The 21,547-nt window shown below is 49.5% G+C and overlaps 1 protein-coding gene across 1 annotated transcript in view; it reads right to left on the bottom strand.

Moving 5' to 3' along the window:
* Positions 1 to 13,680: 13,680 nt before the first annotated feature.
* LOC132079924 (gamma-aminobutyric acid receptor subunit alpha-3-like) overlaps positions 13,681 to 21,547 on the bottom strand; it is a 64,743-nt gene continuing 56,876 nt past the window's right edge. The window contains exons 8-9 of the mRNA XM_059482811.1: positions 20,927 to 21,138; positions 13,681 to 14,371 (exon numbers count right to left, since the gene is read on the bottom strand). Coding sequence (XP_059338794.1) covers positions 14,042 to 14,371; positions 20,927 to 21,138 — 542 coding nt within the window. The 3' untranslated portion in view covers positions 13,681 to 14,041. The remainder of the gene's footprint in view (positions 14,372 to 20,926; positions 21,139 to 21,547) is intronic.

Here is a 21,547-nt window from a genome sequence, read left to right on the forward strand (position 1 = left end):
AAACTCAGGGTCTCCAGGCCTACCTGCAGCTGAGGCTGACAGCTGTAGGCACAGCTCTGTCACCCATGACCCTGAACTGCTGTCACATCTCAGATACAATAAACTGCATTTTGGGGAGCTGCCTGGAGTCCCACATCCCCCATTTCGGCTCTTATATTAAGTGATCCTGATTCAGTGATCCTGTGGTAAGCACAGTGAGGTGATCCCAGCCCTCTGCCCACCCTGGGGATGTGAGTGAGGCTCCCCAGTCCCAGCTGATTGAGTGCTCACACTTGACAGGGACTGAGCTCTGCCAGCAGCTGCTCTCCAGAGAGAGGAGGGGGAGTCCCTCAGCAATGAGTGCTTATAGATGGTTATTCAAGCATAATAAATCCTCCTTATCAGTCCTGTCTCACCACCCCTCCTGATTTATGCTGGGTGTAATAAAGCAGTAAGCAGGCACAGGCTAGTTTTACAGGCAAACTGGGGATTACAGGCAGCCATAGATATGAAAAATTCACTATGGCAAAGAGAAATCAGAAGAGGAGCCTGAACAGCTTCCTTTGGATGCTGGGAGAGGGGCTGGTGAGTTGTGGTCATTTCCAGCACAGCTCTGGGCTGGTGTATGGCTGGGCTGGGGTCGCACCATACACTGACTGCTCCCAGGCTTCTTGGCAAGTGTACAGCCTGAATATGCTGAGAAAATGGTGTGTTGACTTCAGCGGAGTTTTCTATGTTATACTGATTTCTGTGTCTTTTCAAAAATCCAGATCACTGCCTGGTTTTGAGTTTTTGTTTTTGTTTCTTTTTTCTGGATAAGCTCAGCAATACTATTTTGTCTCCTATTCTTCTCAAAATCCCAAGAAGCACCTTTCTCCTTTCTAGCAAGTTGCCACTCTGCTGGGAGCTTTGCCTTCTGACTGCCTCATGAACAGGCTTAGTCTAGACCTGTTCTCAGCTCCGAGCCTGGAGTTTCCAGCACCACATCCCAAGGAGAGTTTATAGACCGGAAAGCCTCAGTTTATAGACCAGAAAGCCTGGCTTCTTTTCCCCAGCTGTGCTAGCTGTGTAATAAACAAAATACTGCTTTTTCCTAGCAGCCTGTCCTCCCTGATGTCCTTGGACTATCCCTGCTGCAGTCCTGCTTCTCTCAAACCACTGCTGCCACTGCCTCCTCTGCTATTTATGGGGCATCCCAAAGAGCTTCCATAAAATACCTGATGCTCAGCCAGCCCCTGCCCCTCTCCCCTTCAGAAGAAAATCCCCCAGGGGCTCTTTTTCAGAGAGGTTTTCTCTCTGCCTGCCAGATGTGGTGGTGATGGGGGTGGCACAGCCCTGGTGGCACAGCCCTGGTGGCACTGCTGTCCCCAGGCTGGCTGAGTCCCCTGTCCCCTGTGGCTGTGGCAGCCAAATCCCCAGTGCAGGACCCTCTGTAGCCCTGGGGTGTGACATTTGCTGGGTGCCCAGGATGAAGCAGGAATTGAGAACCTGACTCCATGTTCTTAGAAGGATGATTTATTATTTTATGATATTATACTATATTAAAGAATGCTATACTAAAGCTATACTAAAGAATAGAGAAAGGATACAGACAGAAGGCTTAACAAGATACTAATTTTAAAACCTTGTCACTCCCTCCAGAATCCCAACACAGGCCGTGATTGGTCATAAAGTAAAAACAATTCACATGTTGGATAAACGATCTCCAGCCACATTTCAAAGCAGCAAACACAGGAGAAGCAAATGAGATAATATTGTTTTCATTTTTCTCTGAGACTTCTTAGCTTCCCAGGAGAAGAAATCCTGGCAAAGGGATTTTTCAGAAAATATGACAGTGACACACAGGTTTTCACACTTTTATAAGTTTGGTCCATTGGCATATTGGGGGTTCATCTTCCAATTCCAGCTTCAGGTAATGAAGTCATTTACCCCCAGTTTGCCCCCCCAACTCACTTTTCTTTCCATTTCTCAGGGTCTGTGACAGTGAGGTGTCCTTGATTGCCAGGCCTGGAGAGGAATTGTTGTGTCTGCCCAAAATGGGAAAGCAGCAGCTCACACGGCGCGTGGAGTTTGGAGTTATACAATAAAGAACTGCAGGATGTAGCCATGATATTTTCTGAAAAAATCCTTTCCTTAGGATTTTTCCTCCTGAGAAGCTCAGGAACAAAATGTAAACAATAGTTATCTGCTGCTGTGGAATGCAACAGGTGCATCTGTGATTGGTCTCATGTGGTTGTTTCTAATTAATGGCCAATCACAGTCAGCTGGCTCAGACTCTGTCTGAGACACAAGCCTTTGTTTTTCATTCCTTCTTTTTCTGTTCTTAGCTAGCCTTCTGATGAAATCCTTTCCTCTATTCTTTTAGTATAGTTTTACTATAATATATATCATAAAATAATAAATGAAGCCTTCTGAAACATGGAGTCAGATCCTCATCTCTTCTCTCATCCTTTGACCCCTGTGAACACCGTCACAGCAGGATTACAAATGTATGATAATATAAAATCCTAAGGCATGAAGAATGTGTGAGGGCTGGCTTTGGGGACCTGGCCCCATCTTAGGAGCTGGTTTGCAGAAGTTGTTTCTGGAACAGCAACACTCTGAAGGCAGAAGGAAATCACTGTGCCCCAGAGGGGATCCTTTCCTCCATGTGGGGCTGAGCCATCCCCTGTGGCCTCTCTGGGAAGGAATTCTCTGCTCCCAGCTCCCGGCCCCTCAGCAGCCACACGTCAGCAGTCCTGCTCTCCCCTCGCCCTGAGCACTTCTGTGTTATGAGCACCTAATAATAAACCCCAGCTCCTGCATTCCTGAGACACCTGTCAGGCTGAGCACTAAGTGCTGGGGTAATAAATACTTGTTCAGCTCTGCCTCTTCTCTGCCAATTCTCCCGGCTCTGTCTGTTTTCATTACTATTTCTTTTCTGTGGACACTGCAATTACACTCTGTTCCTCTTCAGGGTCCTTGTTCTAGGTTCAAATAGAGAAGTGATAATGCAAGGAAGCATTTCACATCGCTGTTTATTTTTGTCCTCTGAGTCAGGAAGATCTTTTCAGGCTGGGACCAGCCCTGTGAAGTCTTGATTAGGGAAGGACTCAGGCAGGGGGGCTGGAGGGGTGATGGGGAAAGGGGGGAAAACTTCAGATTGGAGTTTTTATGCTCTCAGACAGTGATGGGCTGCTCTTGCTGAGGCCACCAGCCCTGCTCCTTCCTGAGGAAGCCATAAGTATGCAGGCTGTGCTGCTCAGCCCCATGATAACACTCCATCTGCCACACCAGCTGTGAGCCCCAGCTCTCCCAAGCCTCCTCTGGCATCTGAATCTCAGAGGAAGAGGGAGGATTCAGCTGAATGCAGCAAATTCAAATGCCTAACTTTCTTTTTCTTTTTTTTTTTTTTTGTCCAAGGTTGCAATATGTTTGGAGATCTTGTCCCGCATTCAGATGGTGCTCAGGGAATCCAAGGAAGGTGGAGGGTGTTTCATTCCCTCTCCAGGCCTGGAAAACAACTGATGCTCTCACTGGAGTTATTTTCTTTTCCTGTTCCTTCCCAGTGTTACCTGGGGGAAGGGGGAAGTCCTCACTGAATGTGTTGGATTTGGATAAATCATCAATATTTTGACTAAAAATGCATAAAAGGGTCAGTGGAAACACTGGAAGTTTCAAGCTTAATGCAATAGGATGAACTTCAGAATTTCTTGCAGGTGATTTGCCCTCTGCTTTTGCATTTGAAGAGATTGACTTAATTTCAGGTCTTTCTGCATGGGGAGGAAAATCCTTCTTTCCATTAGTTGCTAAATATAACATCTCATAAGGGCAGGGAAAGCCAGCTCATGGCTCCAAAGAGATGAAGAGAAGTGTCCAAATGAAGCCCCCACACCCTGAACTGCTCTTCCAGCACACCACACACAGAGTATGTCACACTGGCTGGGGGACATGGCATGTGCTGTCAAATATAGCATGGGTAAATCTAATGTCCACAATCAAAACTCCTGCAGGAAACACAAGCCCTGTGAGGAATGTTTGAAGGGACTGTTTCGCCTGGAGAAGAGGAGGCTCAGAGGTGACCTTATTGCTCTCTACACCTTCCTGAAGGGAGGCTGCAGACAGGTGGGGTTGGTCTCTGACAGAACCAGAGGACACAGCCTCCAGCTATGTCAGGGAAGGTGTAGGTTGGATATTAGGAAAAAAATTTTCACTGAAAGAATAATAAAGCACTGGAATGCTCTTCCCAGGGAGGTGGTAGAATCACCATCTCTGGATGTGTTTAAAAAAAGACTGGCCATGGCACTTGGTGCTATAGTCTGGTTGAGGTGTTAGGGCATAGGCTGGACTCGATGATCTTAGAGGTCTCTGCCAACCTCATCATTCTGTGATTCTGTGAAAGGTGTCTGAACCATGGACAATCTGGGTTGAAAGGGACCTGAAAGCCCTCCCAGTGCCACCCCTGCCATGGGCAGGGACATCTTCCACCATCCCAGGCTGCTCCAAGCCCTGCCCAGCCTGGCCTTGGGCACTGCCAGGGATGCAGGGGCAGCCACAGCTGCTCTGGGTAACCTGTGCCAGGCCCTCAGCCTTCTTACAGAAAGAATTCCCTCCCAAATCCCATCTAACCCTGCCCTGTGGCAGTTCAGGTCCTGGCCAAGCCTCTTCTCCTTGCCCCTGGAGAAGCAGAAAGTTTGATTCATGTTGTGCCCAGAGAAATGCCCAAAAGCTCCCTGGAGCAGCAGTGCCTGGCCATGGGTCACCCATGGGGAGGGCAAAGCACCTCAGACGCCTCTCCCACCACCCACATCACCACCACCCTGCCTTCCAGCCAATCTGACTTGATTAACCTTGTGCCCTCCCCTGTCACTGGAAGGGAAAACATGTTAAACATGACACAATGGGCACAGGAAATATTGTCAAGCTTTTATCTTCCCCCAGAATATTATTTTCTAATATTATTTTCTAATATTATTTTCTAATTGTTTGCTTGTCAGTGGGACAAACTCCCCAAACGGGCTGCTGGTCCAAAGCCCAGGGGGTTTGGCTTTGAGAACCAAACCTGGGGAAAATAACCATGATGACAAAAACCAGATATTTTTTTAAAATATGAATTTTTATTTGTTTTGATTGGAGTTCGAGAGAGTGGGTAGAGTGGAACAGCAGAGTGATTGAATTCAGTGAAGAGGTCTAGTCCCACCTTGTGTTCTACATCAGGAGGTTGGTAGGTGTCACAAGAGTCCTTCTCCTCCTCCACTCAGCTTGCTGATCTTACTCATGTACTTCTTGTTTCTGATGTTTTCTAATCTCTCCTCAGAACTTCACTGTAATTTTTTGAGGCATTTTTCTGTTGCTTTGACTTACTGAAAAAGCTAAAAGCTGAAAAAAATGGCAGGACTAAAAATCCTGCCAATTAGAATGGGCCTTTTTTTCCTTTTTTCCAGCAAAGGTTGAAAAATACAATTCAAAAATACAAACAGGCATTGAACATTGCACCAAAAAGCATTTGAAACACAGAAAAAAATCTCAGAAAGAAAGAGAGAGAGAGAGAGAGAAATAGAGAGAATAAAGGTCACAGTTTCCATGAGAAATCCCTTAAGAAAGTGGCTACCAGCTACTCAGTAGTGAAAACAAAGTCAACAAAAAGTTTTAAAAATGCTTTTTTTTTTTTCCCCCTAGATGTTACTTATTTACAGCTGTAATAACAGGATTGTCATGCATTGAACTGCTGCCAGCTAGATCCTTTCTCATAGTGGAGTAAAGAAAGTCTGACAAGATGGAGAACAAAGCTGAGGATGGAGAACAATGCTGGGCACAGGCTGGGCCCAGGCAGTGACAATGGAGGTGCTCTCTGGGGTGCTGGGTGTGCTCTGTGCCAGGATGGGCTGCCCTGGCACGGTGCTGGTGCCACCCTCTGTGCCTACAGGAGCAGCTGGTGCCCTCCCTTCAGGCAGGACATTTGCAACTGTCCCCAGGGCAGTGACAGTGACAACCTGGTGGGTGAGGGGATGCTCGAGGCCACCTGGCAGGATTGGGGGGACAGAGAAACTCCCTGGTGACAGCAGGGAGGAACGCTTGCACTCTGAATGCAGCCTGGGAGAGGTTTCCCAGGTTTCCTCAGGTTTCCCAGCTCTGATTTTTGCTTTCTGTGCTTGCAAAAATCAAATCATTTGACGTTTGGCTGCTGTTACATTTGCCGGGTGCCTTGCAGAAGGACAGGAGGCACTGACAGACTTCTCAGGGGAGCCAGGGTGCAGCTCACAGTGCAGCACCAGCCAATGGTCTCATCAAGCTGACAGGGCCTTCAAGCAGCACTGAGGAGAGCCAAGAGCCTTCAAAGGCTGTGGGAGCTCCCTGGCTTTTGCAGCAAATGTGAAACCAGGCTTCCCTCTCTCGGCAGAAGGGACTGGTAAAGTTTTAAAGTTGTTTTTTTACAGGAGAGATCTGCCCTGGTGGGGAGTGGGACAGGGAGGAGCAGAACAGGACAGAATAGCCAGAACCTGTTTGTTCTAGAGCTTCACAAGCAAAAACCAGCTTGGTGGTGGAGGATGACAGGCCCAGTGCTGGGACCAGCCCAAAGCCAGGGCTGCAAAGCAGCAGAGATTCCTGTGATGAGGCAGGCACACACCCAGGACAAGAATTGGTGACATCCTTCATTCTCCTGGCTGGGACACCTCAAAGCCCTCCCTGCTGGCTGCCACAGGCTCTCTCCAGCAGCAGAGGAGGGAACAGAGGAGCTCCAAGTGCAATTGCAGGTTCACTGAATGCTTCTCTGAGGCAGGGACAGGCAGGGGTGAGGCAGGGGTGATGCTGGGTGTCTGTGAGGGGCTGTGAGCACAGCCCCACTGCTCACAGGCCACCCAGCACCTGTGTGTGGTCCTGCTAGGGCTAAGATCAGCACAGCAGCTCCCATTGACACCTCCCACCATGCTCACACCCTCAGGAATCCCTGCATCCCACCTGGAGCAGGATGAGCAGGGGCGGGTGCCAGCACTGCCCTGAGCTGGGCAGGAGGGGCCAAGGTGTTCCTCTGGCTAGGGAGGGCTGGATTGGATCCCAGCAGGTTCTGTGCTCCCTCCTGGAGCAGACTGAGGGTGGAGACTCCCCCTGCACATCCCCTGGCTGTGCCATGGCCTGAGGAACAATTGATTTACAAATCAAAGGCATCTCAGGAACATCCCCATGGGCAGGGAAGGACAAGGACTGGGCTGGAGCTCCTGGGACACTGGAGACTGTTTCGCTGAAAACTTAGAAAAAAAGGACTTAGGAAAAAAGGACTTGGGAAAAAAAGGACTTGGGAAAAAAACCTTTCTTTTCTTATAAAGGAAAAGAAATCCCGTGGTCTCGAGGTTGACAGTGCCCACTCTCTGCACAACTGTGGGTTACATTTTCAGTGGTCATATACAGATGGATTTCTATAGAGATCAGCTATAAAAATGGAACCCTGATATGCTCTCACAGCAAGTCCCTGCTCCATGTAGCAAACCTGCACTGAGCCCCCAGAGTGGGGGAGCCTCTTCTCCCCTGCTCCCTTTGCTCCCTGTGCCTCCCAAAGCCCAGTGCACAGGGTTCAACTCACTCCACAAGATTCAGCAAAGAGAATGAATGAGAGGGAAGTAAAATAAATAAAAGTGGCCGTTCTGGCTTTCAAAGACAAAGAGGTTTGACTTTTAGATGTAAAGAGTTTGTGAGCATAAATATACACACACACACGTGTGTATATATATATATATATATATATATATATATTAATATATGAATATGTAAAACCTTTGGCTGATGGAACAATAACAAGGTCAAACAGTAAATATTTATACCTGGAAGCCATCAATCTCGTCTGTGCTGTGGCCTCTTGCCAAAACTACCTTCAGAAGTAGTTTAGCTTGATGTGGAGAGGATTGTTGAGTTGCTTGGGTGTTTTTTCTTCCTATTGAATATTAATAGAGCGTTTATGCTTCCATCAAGTGTCCTTTGCTCTGATTGAGCCCTCCCCAACCTCAACAGGAGTCATGGAGATGTTTCTCTGCAGGCTGCAAAATCCATACAGGTGTCTGATCAGATGGGATGGATTTTATCCAGGGAGGGATAAAATTTGGGGAAGAGGGCTTGGAGTGGGGGCTGGCCTGTGTGCTGGGACAGCCCCATCCCAGGACCAAGAACATGGAAAGGGAGCACCAGCACATCCCTGCCAAGCCCTTCCCAAGGAAAACCTGCAGGGAGGGCACCCAGTGTGCTGCAGAGCTCTCCTGGACCCCGTGGCAGGGGCAGCAGCCCCAGGATTCTGAAGATCTCAGAGAAATTCTCAGCACAGCAGCAGGAGAAACCCTTCTGGGATGGATGGGATCCTCCCCAGGGATGGCTGAGAGGAATCCAAGACATGGACAGAAGAAATCAAGGAAGAGAAGTGGATGCCCTTTGGATGGGCCAGCAGGGACAGGCTGGGGACAATCTCATGCCTAGGAGCAGCAAGCCTGGGGTGTGCTCACATAGGGATGTCCTGCAGCAAACCAAGCAGGACCCTGCCAGTGGCACTGAGCTGCAGGGATCAGCACAGGGGGCTCTGCTGAGGCTGAGCTGGGGGCACAGAGGAGAGCAGGGAAGCTCTGAGTTGAGTGCTGGGTTGTGGGAACCCAGAACATCCCTCTGGCTGCCCAGGATGGCCAGGACCCCTGCCAGGGGGCTCAGAGACCCTGGCACACAGCCCAGAACACCTGTGGGTTTGATTGTGACCCGTGGAGCAAATTACCAACCTTAGATGAAGACCAGCAAGCCACAACAGTTTAGGTAGAATAACAGTGAAGTTATCACAGGGTGGAAAAGAGATTTTGGGGGTTTTGGTATGGGGGCTCAGGAGGCAAGATGGAGGGAACTGGGTGTGTCCAGCCTTTCTCCTTCTTCTTCCTGGCCTCCATCTTCTGCTGTGATGGTGGCACACACAGATTGGTTTAGAGTATAAGATCACTGTCTAACATAGGTGATAGGTGTTGGGAAGTTACTGTAAACATTGTACATGTAATTTTTAGTATAAAGACATAACACTGCCCTGGGGGCAGGCAGAGTGCCTGGAACTGTCCTGCTGGACAGACCTCGGCAGGGCAGGAGAATGAATTTTATAGATAAGAAACAATAAACAACCTTGAGACTGAGAAATGAAGAGCCCTGACTCCTTCTTCAAGCACCGGGGCTTGGAAAAGAGACTTTCTAACTCTTCTTGGGGTCACTGTGAGCAGCTAAAGATCCCAGCATTGGGTGATGTCTGAGAAGCTTTCAAGACCTTGTGTGAGGGTAACTCCATCAGACCCTGAGGAGAACAGTGGCACTGAGGGGCCACCTCTGCCCAGCCCTCTCCTGTCACCCCACAGGGATGTTCTCGACGCTGACACCAAAGTGGAGCTCTCAGTGAGCACACCTGCTGTTCCTGCCTGCTGAGGGACCCCAGAGGGGCTGTCCCTGCTGTCCCAGGCTCAGTTCTGTGCCCATGGGCAGTTTCAGAAGAGGGAAGGGGTGAGCTGCCAGTGCCAGAATGTCCCTCTGACATTTCCAGCAGGAATGAAGCTGCAGGCTGGGACTGCACTGTGTGTTCTCCAGGTGGTGTGAGCTGCAAAACAAGAGTGCAGACCAACAGCTCATTTTTAGCACCCTAAAAGAATTCCAGTTCCTGCCTGGGAGACTCTCTTCAAGTCAGGGAAGTTTGGGTCTTGCCAGAAGAAAAGAAATACAGAAAAGAAATACAGGAGCCTTGAGGTTCACAGTGTCCACTCTCTGTGGGTTAGATTATCAGTGGTCATATACAGATCAGCTATAAAAATGGAACCCTTCTATGCTATCACAGCAAGCCCAAAACTGCAGTAATTGATGCTGGATTAGTTCTGGCCTGGCAAGCACTTAGAAGAAGCCCCCATCAACAGCCTCGTGTTAACTGGGAGGGAAAAGTCCTAATTTGAGTCACTGACAGTTTTATAAAAAAAGAACATTATCTTCTCTGTGATGTCTTCTGGCAGGGGATGCTAAACCACTTATTTATAACTATCTTCCCAAAATGCTTTCCTGCTTGGAAGCCAAACTAGAAATCCTCTTTGGTTTGTTGTCTTTAACCAAAGGATGCTGGTATTTCTGCTTCCAGCTGGCAAAGGGACTCAGAGCCCATGCCAGCCTCTGGTTGGGAACAGACTTGGCTTTCCAGGCTGCTCACACAGGCACAGGAAGGCAGAGTGGGGAAGCGCCAGCAGGTGGGTGTGATGGGCAAGCCACATCAGTGTCACTGTCCTGGGCAGGGACAGGTAGGAATTCATCTGTGGGCAGGAACAGGCAGAAATTCACCTGTGAATAGAGACAGCTATTCACCCTGACAGCTCAGAGAGAGGGGTTGGATCACTGCAGGAAGGAAGGATGGAGGAGGCTCAGGAGCTGCTTCAGCACTTCAGGGAGACCAGCCCCTCTCCTGAGCATCACCCCACAGCACTGAGCCCTGGGCAGGCAGCAAAGGCAGCCCCAGGGTGCTTGGGGATGATAGGAAGAGCTGACACCTGAATGTGCCCAGCTCTGGCCCCTCAGGTTGGGAAGGACTTTGAGATTCCAGAATTTGTTCAGAGGAGGACATGAGGATGGAGAGGATAAAACCCTGAGAGGAGCCCCTGAGGGAGCTGGGGGTGCTCAGCCTGGAGAAAAGGAGACTCAGGGGTGCCCCCATCGCTCTGCACAGCTCCTGAAAGGTGCCTGTGCTCAGCTGGGGCTGGGCTCTGTCTGCAGGAACTGACACAGCCAGAGCACACAGCCCCGAGCTGCGCCAGAGAAGTTTAGGTTAGATGTTAGAAAGAAATTCTTCACTGAAAGAGTGATTTGGTACTGGAATCGTCTGCCCAGAGAGGTGGTGGAGCCACCATCCCTGGACATTTAAAAAAAGCCTGGGCATAGCACTCAGTGCCATGGTTTGGTTGATAAGGAGGTGTTAGGTCACAGGTTGGACTAGATGATCCTAAAGGTCTTTTCCAACCGAATTAATTCTATGATTCTGTGACAATTTATGGAGAGCTCTACAAAGCAGGCACTGACACACAGCAATGTGGCTCTTGGAGAAAAAGGATTTTGGGGCATTCCCAGGCTAGCAGAGGAAACCATGTGTGCAGCAGGGCCAGCTAAGTCAGCTAAGTCATTGGATGCAGCATTTAAACTTGCTGTAATTCCATTAGCAAACACAACATTCTCTTTGTGACCATTTTATTGTGTTGGCTTTGCTTGTTGTAGGGTTTCTGTTCCGTTCACTTAGGCCTGAGTATTATAGTGACATGAATGCTTTATGAGACACTCTTCATCTGGCTTATTTAAGAAAATGTTTCCCAACCAGAGAGCTGCAGAGCCCAGGGAGCAGGAGGGTGGCAGGAAGGGAACTCACTGCTGGGGGAGTGTGGGGAGTGCCTGGATGTCGCAGACATCTTTTATGAAAAATGCTTTCTTTAGGATTTTTCCTCCTGAGAAGCTGAAAGGCCTCAGGAACAAAATGTAAACAATGGTTATCTGCTGCTGTGGAATGCAACAGGTGCATCTGTGATTGGCCCATGTTGGATGTTTGTAATTAATGGCCAATCACATTCAGCTGGCTTGGACACAGAGCCTGAGCCACAAGCCTTTGTTATCATTCTTTCCTATTCTATTCTTAGCCAGCCTTCTGATGAAACCTTTTCTTTTATTCTCTTAGTATAGTTTTAATGTAATATATATCATAAAATAATAAATCAAGCCTTCTGAAACATGGAGTCAGATCCTCATCTCTTCCCTCATCCAAAAACCCCTGTGAGCACTGTCACACCTGGGGGACACGTGGGGACACATGCAGGCAGGGATGGGGCAGCTGGGGTGTTGCAGTGGGGTGGCTGCAGCAGCAGCAGAAGGCCCAGCAAGCAGAACCAGGTGCCCAAGGAGCCAGGGTGTGCTCCCTGCCCAGCAGAAGGGCTGCGGATGCTGCACCCTCCCCTCTGCTCCTGATGCTGCAGACAGTGGGAGAGCTCCTGGGTCCCCCCAGCCAGCAGGGAGCCCCTGGGGATGAAAGGCACTGTAGAAATGACATGGTTTGGGGTGCAGGTGCTGTGGGAGAGGGTGTGGACAGAGCTGGTTTCCTTAGCAGCAGTCTGGGGTGGTTTCTGGTTCCTCCTCCCCAATGTTGCCAGCCACGTGGATGTGCTTGTGGACTCAACACCCTTGACTGGGCTAAACTTCTCCAAACTCCTCTGCAAATCTCAGCTGTGGGCATGGGGAGTGACTGCACTGCTGCTGAGCCACGAGTTTGGTAAGGGACAGGCAGGACATGCACCAGTGCCACCCCCTGCAGGACAGAGTGCCCCGGCCTTCCTCACTCCATCCTGGTGCTCCCATGGATATTCCAGGTGGGGAAAATCCTGTGCCTTGTGCTCAGCCCTACTCCTGCAGGGGCAGGGGAAGCTAGGCCTGGCACAGGGGCTCAAAGCAATGCTGAAGGCATCACCCTGGGGCTGCTGGGGCCTTGGCTTGGCTTGGCTGCATGAGCCCAAAACACACTGGGGGCAGCTCTGGGGGGCAGAGGGAGGCCCAAGGAAGAGGGGGTGCACCCCTATGTGGCAGCAGGACCGTGCCACCCCAAGGAATCACCAGGCACAGGATGTCCCTCCTTGCAGGAGGACAGTGTGCCCAGGGACAGATGGCTTGGATGTCCCCACTTTGTGCTGCTGCTGCTGGGAAAGGGACAAACACTGTTTTGGGTGCACTGTGGTGGTCAGGAAGGGAGAAAAAGCCTCTCTCCAAGGCACTGGAGGGCTTTCCTTGCAGGAGTGTGCAGTGTTAGGCTGGGCCTTGCCTCAGCTGCTCTGTGGCACCGGGCTCAGGTGGCTCTGTGGGACAGCAGTGTCACCCTGCTCTTCCAGAGAGCCCCTCCTGCTGTTTTCCTGTGGGGCTGGGGATGCCCCAGCTCGCCAGGGGCAGGGAGAGCCTTGGGGACCACCCATCCCCTGGCTCATCCCCATGGCAGGTCCCACAGGGAACATCCTGCACTGGAGCAGGGGTTTGCCATGGGCTGGGCTGCCCCAGCTGGGCTCCTCCTCATCAGACCTGCCTAAACCCAGGTGTGAGCACTGAGACACCAATGGGGGCTGCTGAGCAGCCACAGGAAGGTGAGGGGGAAGAAGGGGCTGAGACAGAGAGGATCTGCTAAGAAGGATGAATGGATGGGGCCATAAGGAAGTGCCAGACCATCCCCCTGAGCAGGGGCTCTGTGGTTGCCAAGCCTGATGCTGGGTGCATGCAGCCCCACAGCTGCCATCTCCTCCAAGGCTTTGTAAAGCTTCTGCCTGGACTTCCTGGCTGAGAAAAATGAATTCTCTGGTGGGAACCACACTTCCTGCTAACACAAACTGCCCCAAGAGTGCAGGATGCCAGCCAGACAGGGCCTTTCTGGTCTGGAGCGACAAAACCAGCTGGGTTTGGTGAAGACAGAGAGGAAGAAGACCTGAAATAACTACAAGATGCTGCCACCAAAGGCTCTGGGGACCACAGCAGGGGTAGGATTGCCCCAGCTGGCCCATGCCAGGCTGCTCCCCTGTCCCCACAGGTGACCAGCTCACCTGCACTAACAGCCCAGGTGCAGGAGCCAGGCTGAGTGAGTGGCACAGCCTGCAGCCAGGTGTCCAGAGCATCCCCCATGCCACGGCAGCCCATCCCACAGGAGAAGGAGCATGAAATGGCAGAGGCATGAAGACCATGGGGACCACAGGAGGTGGCAGAGGAGAGATGGCAGCACAGGGGGACTTGGTCAGATGGGTGACAGCAGACTTAAGATGTTAGAGGCACAACTTGTTATGATCCCTTATTATTTTTTTTTTTAGCTTTCATCATCAAAGTAAACCAAACCAAAGTATATACGGGATTAAATTAAAATCACAGTTTTGTTTACATTATAAAAGAGTGACATAATAATAATAATAATAATAATAATCATAATAACCATAATCATAATATCAAATGAACAATAATAATTAAACCAAACAAGAAAAGAAGAAAGCCCTGGAGAATTCCTGCTGGGATGATGCTGACAGATGGAAGGTTTGTGTGACCTGTTTTACTGTTTGGGGATCATTCCCTTGATAGCTGACTCCCGGTTCACATAGGTGGCCCAGTAGACCAGGTTGAAAATGGCAAAGAGCACTGGGAAGACGATGCGGGACATCTTGTCTACCTTGCTGACGCTGTTGTAGGTCTTCTTGCTCTCGGGGAGCTTCTCCTCCAGGCGGGGCAGCTTGGGGGGCACGCTGGTGGCAGTGGCAGTGGCAGCAGCACTCTTGGAGATGGTGGGCAGGCCGGGCTCCTTGGAGATGTTCAGGGCGTAGGTGGTGCCAACGATGTTGTAGGTGTTGTTGGTTTTCTTGGCCAGCGCCACCGGCTCTTTTTTCTAGGGGAGGTGGGAGGGGGGGAAAAAAGGAAAAAAAAAACAAACAACAAACAAACAGAGGTGAAGTGGCAGAGAAGGGCACGGAGAATGTTCTGTCCTGTGAGTTTATGTGCTTGTCCAGGTGAGGAGGTGGAGAAGGGTGTGAGGAGCAGGCCAAGAAAGGAATGCACCTTGTGAAAGGAGAATGCAAAGGAATGACACCCTGTGTGCTCATCCTTGGGGAAAAACTGCATTTTCTGCTTGGCTGGCTGCTTCCTGGGTCAGGTGAGAGGAGGACACAGCACACAGGATTACAGCTTGATTTTAGTTTTTGGTGGCAAAAAGCCACATTAAGAGTATGGGCAACAGCATTGCAGTATTTCTGCACTGTATTTCAATGCCCTGAGTTCCTCACAGGAACACCTTATGATTTAACATAATGATGTTCAAATCGTTTCAGGAACCCTTTAGAGCACCTCATGACCCACCCAGGTCAGGTACAGAACAGATGGAAGGCATCTGCACCAGCCAGGATTTGTGGAGTGCTCAGCACAGCACTACAGGGCAGAGGGAAGCCTTTCCTCCTGCCTTCCTACCCAAGGGATGCTGAAAATCATGGGAGTGAGGGAATCCCTCGACAGCATGTGGGCTGCAGTGAGGACAAACTGCAGAGAGAATGGCCCTTGTGTGTCAGATGGGATGCACTGAAGGATGAGGGTGAATGCTGGGACACACAGTTCAGTGTTCATGAGGATGGGAGGGCAGGAAGATGGACCTGGGGCTCATGACAGGTGTTGGCCCCTCTCTGGGATCTTCCTGCTGCTACCAGGCACCTGAGACCAGCTGCACTGTGTTGTATAAAGCAACCCAAGGCTAAAGGGAGAATGAAATCTGTACTCAGGTACCCCACGGGTGCCCCCTGCTACACCAGGAGCCAGCACCAGACACAGCAGTGCCTCATGGTGGGGCTCTGCTCTCTAAACTCAGAACAAGGTGTGCCTTTGGATGAATTTTTTCTGTTCCAAAGCAATTGGAACACAAGGTGAGGCTCAGCCAGGCATTTCCCAGTGTTGCTGGGCATGGTGATGCATGTTCCTATGAGGGAAGCACTTCAGGAGGAGAGAGGGCTTTGGCTTTCAGTGCTGTATTCTATTTTACACGTGTCTACAGTCACCATGGATATTCCTGGTTACCTTAGGAAATGAATTTTCCACAGGGATTTTCAGAGGGACACTACAAGCAGACTTGTGTGCAATCTTTAAACCCCTCTCCAATAACACCACAGCCAGGCAGCCTAGTAATAATGTCAGCAATTACAGAAATTAACTTTTTAGGAGGGGGTCTAGATGTCTTCAGGCTCCAGACCAGACTAAACCACTGTTTGGACCATATTCACAGTATTTGATGGTCTTTAACAATTAACTAGGTCTGATTCTGCACTCTTTAGAGCCATGTTAAGGTGTTCCCTCTGCACAGCAGATGAACTTTTTCTGCTAAAAAACTGACAAAAAGCAAGTAAAGGGCTAATGATCCTTCACCTATTAAAACACTTAAATATGCTTAAGTATGATTACTTATTAACACAGCTACAGGAGGCAATAAAATAATTAAAAATCAGTAATTAAATGAAAAACAGATTGTTGTTCACAGAATGTGACTGGCAGTGCACTGTGATTATCTTACTATTAATCAGCCACGTTATTCATTAGAGGAATAAGATGAATATCAGTGACATGACATTTTCTACCTGGACAGTTTTCCTGCCCCAGAGTTTGGAAAGCGGATCCATATGAAAACAGCTGAAATGGAGTAAAATCAGGCAAACCTGGGTGCTGTGGGTGGTGACAGCAAGCTGCTGCTCCCAATAGTGTGATCCAGAGACCCAAGCATTAATTTGGGCTCCCCTGGACCTCAGATCGGGATGTTCAGGCTTGGGAACCTTCATCCCAGCCTTTTCCTCACCCTGCTCAGGGCTGGGAGCACCCAGAACACCCACACTGCCTACCCAGAGGAGGCATTCATGTGCTCTCCCTGTGTTCTGCCCCTGAGGTGTTACAGAAATGGTTCAGCCTGGCTGCTGGGCTTTATAAATGAGTTTTCCAGGCAAGGTTTTGACACTCAAACAAAGCAAAAGGTGCTTGTTGTTGTCAGCTGCAAAGCAGCTCCCAGCCTTCACTCTGCACCTGCATCTATGAGGAATTCCACATCCTCCTGAAACAGAAGGGGAGAGTGGATAAACAGGAGGAACCCCCACATTTGCTTGGAAAACTTGTCCTATTTAAAACCTCTATTTTGCAAAGCAACTCCTGCACTTGTGGCCCCACTGAGGCCCAGGGAGACTGAGTTGCTGCACAAAGATGTCCTTGTGCTGCTCTCCTGAGGGAAAAGCTGTAGAATGTGGTGCAGAAATAAATCTGTTCCCTAGATAGTGTAATCTGACAAGTTGTTCAACAACACACACAGTGGAAAATAACAGTATTTTTTGCTAAATATTCTAGTTTTCAAGCCTCTCTGCTGAGGAACTAACAATAGAACACCTAAATTATGGGAACTACTGCTTCTGTCTATGATTTGCTTGAGATTTAGTTCTCTGTCCCTGCTCCTTGGCAGGAGAAAATTCGGATTGGAAGCGCCATGACTCTGACAGGCAACTCTGAAAGCCACCAGTATCTGCAGAACTTGGGAAATCCAAGTGTTTGCCACTTGTCATTCTAGAGAAAAGTCACTTTAATGATCCCCAAGCAGCTCCAGTCTCTGGCATACCTGTACCCCATAAATCAAAGCCCAGCACCTGCAGCTGCTGTTGCAGCAAAGGTATCATTCCTTCCCCACACCAAGCCAAAATTCCTCCTGCAGCCTGCCAGAGACTTGATAATTCAGATTATATGAGACTGGTCCCAGTGATCTTACACTCCCTGGATCACCAGACAAAGAGGTTGGATGGATTAAATGATCAGCCCAACACACCACACAGTGATGAGAGAGAAGAGGGTGAAATGCTGCTTTGGAATGATTCATGGACTGTACTGAAGGTGCTGAGGACATAAATCACTGGCAGTGTTATCACAGAATCCATTAGATTGGAAAAGACCTCTGGGATCCTCATGGAAATCATGGAGACTGCAAGTGCCAAGAACAAAGGACACAAGGGCTGCAGAGCATGACCAGCAGGAAAAATCCCAGCAAAAACATTGACCATAGTGAGGCAGACAAAAAGGAAAAGGGTCTGAACCATCCTGAGCCCTAAAAACTTCAGCCTGGTTGAAAATGGTGGCCTGTCAAGGTTGGTTCTTGTTCCTCTAGGATTGGAACAAAGATGCCACAAATGGAAAGAAACAAAGGAAAAAGAAAAATTGTTCTCAAGGGAGCTGGATTAAAGGCAAAGTGGAGAATTGAGTGGGTTGCACTAAAAGCCAGGCTTTACCCAGCCAGTAGAAAAGGCACCTCATGCATGTTTTTCTTAGTAAAAAGTACATTAAAGGACCTAACCTCACCATGCACTGAAGAACTATTGTCTTATGACAAAAACAGAGATACAGGATTATTGCTCCATCCAAAGCATGTTCTGCTTTTATGTATCTGGCTGCAGATGCTTGTACTGGTTTTGTTGCTTCTTGACACCCAGAATTTCAGGGTAATGCCATTCAGACACAGACACAGAGCTACATCAGCTTTTATGTACAGACATGGCATTGCAGGCAGAAGTGGGTTTAAGTATCTTCCAAGAATCCAAAGCATCTTCCATCCTGAGAAACAGACAACACTTTTTGTGGTAAACTCACTGGTAAATGTCATCCTTGCAGTTTCCCAGCAGCAAAGTCACCGTTGCTTGCTCTCACCTTGGATCCTCACTGTCACAGCCACTCCAGAAATCACCTTGAGGTGGCCATGCTTGTGGCTGGGATGGTGGATGGGTCTCTCTGTCCAGACACAGTCCTTCTGTCCTGAAGTGGATCTTTTTCACAAGGTATTTTGAGGATGATGGAGGTCAGGAGCTTTGCTGGCTACTGAGCCCACTCACCTTTCAATCTCTTTGGCCTCTCACTCATCTCAGACCTCTCTGCCATCTCACACCTTCCTCCTGGTGATGTTTTGTTTTTAAAAGTCACCTTTTCTTTCCTAACAAGCTTTCCTCTTTGGACCCAAATACCTCTCTTCCATTTGATCTGCAGCTCTAGGCTGGTTGCAGCCACTCTACCGTACAAAAAGAAAATAAACTTTTCATCTACAATTAGCAATTACTCATGAAAGGCTGGAAAGGCTTGGAAAAAATCTTTGGGTCCAAAAAACATAAGTAAAACCTTATCAGAGTGCAGGCTAAAGGGAGTTTTTAGTGACATCCATGGTGATATCTGCTGCTTTTCATTGGAGAACTACAGAGATTGTGCAGAGTAACTCCCAGCTAGAACCAGGCTGTGGCTACAGCCAGAACACCATCATGATTTTATGATGCAGAGACCAGCAATGCACCAAGATCAGCCCAGCATTTTAGATTCTACCTGAAAAAAACCCAGGTTTTCCCATCTAAACCAATGGTTTGGCTGAGGGGGAGAAAAAAAAATAAACACATTGGGGGTGTCTGTCAGCAAGCAGCAGCTTTTCTATGGTACTGATTGTGTCCAAGTGGGATGGGAAGCATTGCTGCTGCCTACAGTGATTTTTTTTCATGCTCATGCAATGAAACCTGGAGTGAGGCTCCTTGCCATCACACCAATAAAGAACATTACTTTTGGCTGGGGAGAAGGATCCCCAGAGACCAGGGCTCAGCCTGGGCTTCTCACTGGCAGTTTTACCCTTGATACAAACCCTTTAAAATGCCAGTAGTTATTCTTCTGCCTCTTCTTCCTTTTGTGGTTTCCACCACCTGGCTTGTCAGTTGTTTCAAGAAGAGCTAATTAGAGGCTGAAACTGAGCCAATGAGGCACCTCCATTGCGTGGCAAATTCACTGCTTGGAAATACTCATTGGAATAAAGATGAAAAGCAAACATGTTGACACATGGTATTCCTAAGCTCCCTGAAAGCCCATCACTCTTCAGGGAGCTCTCCTGAGCTGCAGAGACTGGGAGTGAGTTTGCTTCTTCAGTAAAGACCAGAGATAGCTTAAAAAAGCATCCTCAAATTTGGACCCCTTCCTGATTCTCCAGGCTGATACCAATTGCAGCAAAGGCACGGAGAGCTCCCCCTCTGAAACATTCCTGGTCCTGCTTTGTTTTCCTTTTTGATTATCATGTGCAGGAACATTCTGCATGCTCTTAGCCTATTGTTTCAGCACTGTTAGTCTTGTGGTGCTGGGTCAGTGGATAAATTGAGGAACACGCTGCCTCTAAGATAAACTGCAGCTTTTGAGCCTTGACTGCTTTTTCCACCCAGTTCACATAATTGCCCAAGGCTGTGTGAATCCTGACTTGGTGCTGATTTGCCCATCCCTGAAAGGGACACCACGGCTTTGAGGACCTGTCCTGACTCTTCGCTCGTGCCAATCACTCAGGAAAGGCGTCTCTCATCTCTAGAGGCCAGGTTGGCGTCAGTGCTCATGGTGGAAGTGGAAGGCCATCCCCTGACCCCCTCTGGACGCTTTCTGCCATGAGTCTGCTGCTCAGACCACAGCTGCAAAAGCAAACAGATAGACAGAGTCCAAGAAAGACAAGAGAGAGGCATCCAACACCCAGTGATGGCTCTGTTCACCTTCTTTGACCTCCACAGCTGAGAGATGACTGGCTGCTGTCTTCCCAAAAGTTGCTGCAGTTCTGTCAGGTGTTTAACATACAGCCCCACAACAACTTCCAACAACACATTAAAATGCAAAGGAGAAAAATATAAAGGCTCCAGAACTGAGAACAAGGACAAAGCTGATTTTCAAATTGATTCAATAAATATAAACAAGGAGCAGCATGCTACAGTAAGCGATTTCTCTGCGCAGCCAAGATTAAATCAGTTCAGAGGGAGGGGGGCACGAGCAGGGGCAGCAGAGCCTGTCAGGATGAAGCTGCCAGAGAGGCTGATCCCCACTGAGGGGGGGGAAACGTGGGTGATGCCAGGCATTAATGTGCTGCCAGTCGGCATTTGGGATTGCTGGCTTCCCACTCACCCTCTGTGCCCAGCTCACAGAGCAGCAGGTGCTGGCAGCTGTGGGCAATGGCACCAGTGTCAGAGCTGGCCAGGGGACAGGGCTCACTGGGTGTCCTGCAGCATGTTGGGGTTTTTAGCATGCTAGCAACAAGGAATGGGGTTGGAGGGCTGGGTTGGGTTGGGGTTGGAAAGAAAAGGAAGGAAACACAAAACCACCAGCGGAGCAAACCCAAAGCACAGATGTTCCCCTGGCAAACAGCCACACAGAGAACAGAGGGAAGAGCCAGCAGCCATGCCTGGGTGTTCCCCTGCAGCTCAGCCCCCTGAGCAGCCCCAGGCCATTCCTCCCAGCCCTCAAGAAGCGCTGCAGTCAGGAGCTGGGCTGGGCAGGCAGTGAGTACCATCCAGCCCCCGAGTGCTGCGGGGCTGCACGGTACCCACTGCTGTGCTGGCACAGCTCCCTCGGGCAGCGCTCCTTCCCCCCACCTCCCCCAGCCCTGGCTGACCTTCATCTCCTGGGCCTCCAGCACCTTCTTGCCATCCCAGGCCCAGCTGCGCTTGGTGAAGTAGTTGACGGTGGCGAACTCGATCAGCGCAGAAAACACGAAGGCGTAACAGACGGCTATGAACCAGTCCATGGCCGTCGCGTACGCCACCTTGGGCAAGGAGTTTCTGGCGCTGATGCTTAGTGTGGTCATGGTGAGCACCGTGGTGACACCTGTGGGGGCACAGGGATGAGATCACAGGGCTGACATGGTGCTCTTGTACCTGTTTCTCTCAAAACTGCTGCCACTCCCTTCATGAGAAAGGAGGAGCCACCTCCTCCCTCCCGCTGTAGTTAGGGAGGATTACCCAGAACCAGTCCTTGGTGCAACTCAGAGAATAACTGAACTCAGGTTCATAGAGCCAAAACATCACAGGATGGCCTGGTGTGGTATTCACATGCCCTCTGAAGAGAGAGAAGCAGAGAAGAAGGAAAACACAATTCTTATCTCGCTTGCAGTGCCTCTGTTGGGCTAAAGTAGAATGCAATATGGAGATTGTTTACCCAAAGTGAGGATGCTTCATTCCCTTGGCCTGTCAGGGCCAGGTGTGTGTGTGTGTGTGGGACTGTCTTGGGACAGTCA

This window comes from Ammospiza nelsoni, chromosome 15 (assembly GCF_027579445.1).
Source record: "Ammospiza nelsoni isolate bAmmNel1 chromosome 15, bAmmNel1.pri, whole genome shotgun sequence".
In the NCBI taxonomy this organism is placed as follows: Eukaryota; Metazoa; Chordata; class Aves; order Passeriformes; family Passerellidae; genus Ammospiza; species Ammospiza nelsoni.